Source organism: Peromyscus leucopus, chromosome 10 (assembly GCF_004664715.2).
Source record: "Peromyscus leucopus breed LL Stock chromosome 10, UCI_PerLeu_2.1, whole genome shotgun sequence".
Classification (NCBI taxonomy): Eukaryota; Metazoa; Chordata; class Mammalia; order Rodentia; family Cricetidae; genus Peromyscus; species Peromyscus leucopus.
The window spans coordinates 79,925,282-79,929,614 of NC_051071.1; the positions used below are offsets into that span (position 1 = coordinate 79,925,282).

Genomic DNA, 4,333 nt, shown 5'->3' on the forward strand with positions numbered 1-4,333 from the left:
CTCTCAATTCCTGTCTGTCTGTACAGAGATCCATGGTTAACTAGTCTTGGAATTTAAGGCAAGTGCCACCACACCTGGCTCTGTTTCCAGTGTGGCCTTGAGCACACAGAGATCCAGACAGATGCCAGCCTGCCAATTGTTAGGATTAAAGGCAGGTGCTACAGTTGCCTGACTTCCTTGTTTACTTACAATGGCTTGCCTCTTCCTCGACTCTCCAGGCAAGCTTTATTTATTAAAACACTAATAAAATCCCACCACATTTGAGCACAAATAAAATATCACAACAGCCATGCCTGTGCTTTTAAGCTTGGAGCCATCTCTCTGGCTCCAAGGTCTTTGGATAGAGGGTCTCACTCTGTATCTCAGGCTAGCCTGGATATGTAGTCCACCCTAGCTGATGACTATATCTACCTGCCCCAATATGCAATGTTGTCATTATAGTCATCTATCTGTTCACTTTTTTATTTCTATCCAGAGTTCTTACATTTAGTTGGTGTATTGGAGCCAGAAATAATAATAGCATTTAACAAAAAAACAAAACAAACTATCCATCACTCTACGTGTTTAGTAAAGGTGTCAGTGAAGAACAAAACTCATACTGAGTTATTTTATTGCTGTCTTATTATGCTAAAAAGGCAGAATGTAAGGGGTAGGCATAGGGACTTTTTAAAAAAATGTAATTAATCAAGAGATCACAACAGAAGACTTCAAAAACAGTTCCTTGGTTCAATAGATGCTTGAAGCCAGTTGAGAGTCTTTCCGGACCCTGAAGCTAGCAGGGAGGCTAATGACTGAGGAAGACCCCGAGGGAGAGCACGCAAATCCAGAAGTCATATTCCCTATTTACCGCTGGCAAGGACAAAGTCTAGGCCCAAGGTCATAGACACAGCGCTCACCACATTCATGGCAGGGATCTGTGGAAAACAAGATCCTCTTGGGCTGCCTTAACGCTCTGAGTGTATCCATGAGCTCAAGACAATGTTGGGCAAATCTCTCTACTAAGATGTAACCGTAATCATCATAAGACTGTATAGGGGCCGGGTACTGCTCCACATTCATCTTGGTCAAGTTGGCTGTGTGTCCCAAAAGGTCCTTCAGGGTGGGCATGGAAAAGTCGTTATCTAATAGATTAAACTCGGTGAGCTTGGAGCACTTGCTGAGGGCAGGGATGAGGTCAGTGAGCTGAGAGTCCTTGATCCTACAACCCTGCAAGTCCAGAGACTGCAGAGATTCTGCTACATGCTCTAGCAGCACTCCAAGAGGCTTGAGACATGAAGCAAATAACAAGATTCCTCTCAAGACCAGATGTTTTAGCTGACGCAGGTTGTGGCTCAAGGGGAAATAATTCAAGTCGGACTGTGACAGGTGGCGGCGTGTGATGGAGAGAGTTGCCAAGGGGTTCCTCAGGCACCTATGGGTAGACAATGGGATTGGTTCAGACAAAAGGTTCTGGAGAGTGTGTATACTGGGATTTAAGAAGAGGAAGATGGGGCACGTGTCTCAAGGTCAGTTTGACTATATGAACAATCAGAGTACCAGGGTGCTGATGCTTGGAGTCTACTAAATCAAGTCACACCCACAACTCTCACCATAATTGTTCCCGTCACTGGCAGGCCCCATGCACATGCTAATCCTTAGAGTAAACTGGAAAGGTTTGCTCTGGTAGCTAAGCCACCTCCGCATCCTTGCTTACCTGAGTATTTGTTTCATGTGGTCTTTGAGAAAGAAGATGCCATTCATGGAGAGATGCTGCAGACAGTGGAGTTTGGAGAACTGAGCAATGACCTTGCTGATGCACCTCTCTTCTCTGTCTGCTGTCCTGGTTCCAGTCCCGAAAGTGTTCCTACAGATGCGGGCCAGGGAGAATTTGCGAAGACTTCGCATCTGTCCAAGGCAGGGAGCAAATCGTGCCAGTGTGGACACATCCCACCCCGTGTTCAGTTCCAGCTCCTCAATGCGTCCTGGGTGGAAAACACTCAAGATCTCTTTCACAGTGCACATAGGCACAGTCCAGATCTTCATGTTTATACAGTGCAGCTGTAGAAAGTCTTTTCTCTGCTGGAGCCACTGCAAGAAGCATGTTTGCTCTTCATTCAGACGGAGCCTGAGGTAGAGGTCAGTTACCACCTTCAGATGCCGCCGCCTCAGTGCATATCTGGGAAGGACCTTCACTACAGGCCTCTCATTCACAGTCTCTGCTGAACAGGCCCCATCCTCTCTTCCAGTCCATATGTTCCAGAACTCATGGTGAACATTCCTCAGGTCAACCACCTGAAGTTTCTCCTTCCTGTGGGTAAAACGTGTAAAGTGTCAGCAGACATGACAAGCCCCAACACCCAGCAAGTTTCCACTACACATCTCTAATGTCAGCTCTTCCCTCCTGCCAAGGTCTCTTCAGCACCAAGTGTCCAACGTAGGAACTCACGTGTGTCATGACATCTCCCCGTGAGTTGCATGTGTACAGCTGACCACTTTCCTTCCACTAAGTTACTCTCTATTTCTACCTAGTCCCATGTTAGTGGTTGTTGGAAAGCCAGGGATAGGCTCCTTCCTCTCTGGCTACCTCTACTCTGTCCTCTAATCCATACTCAACCGTCCTTACTACAGGAAACAATAGGTTTCAAGGCCCTGCGTTCCAGGACCATGACCCATCAGAAGCCTCTGACCCACCTACAAAGCCATTCTCCCTGACCCACGGTCTCTCCCACGTGCCCCTTGTGCTCAGTCTACAGCACTTGGTTGTTGCTTACCCGGGGTGAAACTCTCTTTTCAGATGCGAGTCTACTCCATCTAGCACAGCCTGGAAGATTTCCAAGTTGGGAGTCTTCATCAACGTCCCCACAGGGAGACAGGGGAAAGGCCAGGCTTCCACCATTGCCCTCACAATCCTAGTGTGTCTGCCATTGAACGCGTCCTTGAACAGTGCTGGGAAGAGTGTCCAGGGCAGTTTCTCCAGAGCAGAGATGGCCAAGGCCTCATTTCTCAGCAGCGCCTGCCTGCCCAGCTCCTCCAGTGTGGGTGGGGTTTGAAAACTCATCATGAATGGTCTTCAGTCAGAAGGTTCCTGGGGAAGCATTCAGGTGAGAATATATCTTCAAGATAAAGTTTAGAAAACTTCCTCCCCCAGAACAGTAACCACTCAAGGTCTGAGTCAATTGCTCTGGCAATGGTAGAGTCCTCAACTTAAGGAATTGTCCTCACTCGGAATGTAAATCTACAGTTTCTCACTGACATCATGTGAGCCTCTCTGTACATGATTTCCAGGTCACCTTATGAGTGACCGTTTCTCACAAAAAAAAAAAAAAGCCTTTTGCCGTCAATGTTTCGTTAAGTTGACATAAAAAAGATGCAGGCTAAAGCCTGAGTCAAGATAGAACTCACAAGCAATTTCAGCTACTGTGAGTCTGAAGCAGAGGAACTGCCAAAGAGGCTAAGACAAGTGGTCTACAGTTCCACCGGAGCCCTTGTTCTACAAAACAAATAAAAACAGTAGTGTGAATGTACCACAGTACAAGGGAATATGCTAATAACCTCAGCACCCAGAGTCAGGAGGATCTTGATTTCCAGCCTCCCCAGAACTCCAGGGCCAGTTGTAGAACAGCTTGAACAACATAGAAACCCTTGTCTCAAAACAACAACAATAATGAAATCACAAACTTTTATACAAAGACATTTGAGATGGAGGTGAACCTTCATTTAGACATTTACTCATTGTCTTCAATGTGTTCATTTGAAGAGACAGAAATGAAAATTTTCTGATCCATCTTGGTCTAATGGTCCCTATATCAAACCACATGACCCAAGGGAGGACAACTACTCACCAGTTCTGAGCACTGACCACAGTCTCTTTATCCCAGCTGAGCCAGGCGCTTCCTCCAGGCTCTAGGTCTCTGAGTATTTTCATGGCTCTCCTGAAGCCTTTATATACCTTCCTGCTCACCCTCCCTATTGCAGTACCACCTTCCAACCCAAGCTGCAATTTAATTGGACGACTCAGTCTCCACCCCTTTAATTCTACAGACAACATTCAATCATTTCTTTGATTGAATCAGAACTCCTTGTGAAAACAACCTCACTGCCCCTCAAATGTCTTGGGTCAATATAAATATTCTACTTGTTAATTTACTACAAACATTGAGTTTGTGGATTTGTTCTTATATTTGCTTATTTATTACTTGGTATTGAATGTGTTACAGGGCCTGGGTCTCGCTCTGAAGCTAAGGTTATTTTGGGATTCTAACTCCTAGGAATCCTCCTGCCTCAACATCCTTCTTGCTTGGATTACTCTTATGAAACATCATGGTTCACTGAACTTGATTAATGTGACAAAGGC

At 45.9% G+C, this 4,333-nt stretch overlaps 1 protein-coding gene across 2 annotated transcripts; it reads right to left on the reverse strand.

The window, feature by feature from the left end:
- Nucleotides 1-843: 843 nt before the first annotated feature.
- LOC114688662 (PRAME family member 12-like) lies at nt 844-3,037 on the reverse strand. Of its 2 annotated transcripts, XM_028863207.1 has the most exons (3): nt 2,751-3,037; nt 1,694-2,287; nt 844-1,411 (listed from the first exon to the last, which is right to left on the reverse strand). In XM_028863207.1, the coding sequence occupies exons 1-3, from the start codon at nt 3,035-3,037 to the stop codon at nt 844-846; spliced, it is 1,449 nt and encodes a 482-aa protein (XP_028719040.1). The 2 variants fall into 2 exon arrangements, with proteins under 2 accessions (XP_028719040.1, XP_028719041.1); XM_028863208.1 differs by lacking the exon at nt 1,694-2,287.
- Between the last annotated feature and the right edge of the window lie 1,296 nt (nt 3,038-4,333).

What these genes read in the sequence shown, in the direction of transcription:
- LOC114688662 (XM_028863207.1), bottom strand. Translation starts at nt 3,037, where the DNA reads ATGAGTTTTCAAACCCCACCCACACTGGAGGAGCTGGGCAGGCAGGCG. An exon ending in AAAAGAGAGTTTCACCCCGG is followed by an intron (nt 2,288 to 2,750) that starts GTAAGCAACAAC and finishes TTTTACCCACAG; the next exon opens with GAAGGAGAAACTTCAGGTGG. An exon ending in CACATGAAACAAATACTCAG is followed by an intron (nt 1,412 to 1,693) that starts GTAAGCAAGGAT and finishes GTCTACCCATAG; the next exon opens with GTGCCTGAGGAACCCCTTGG.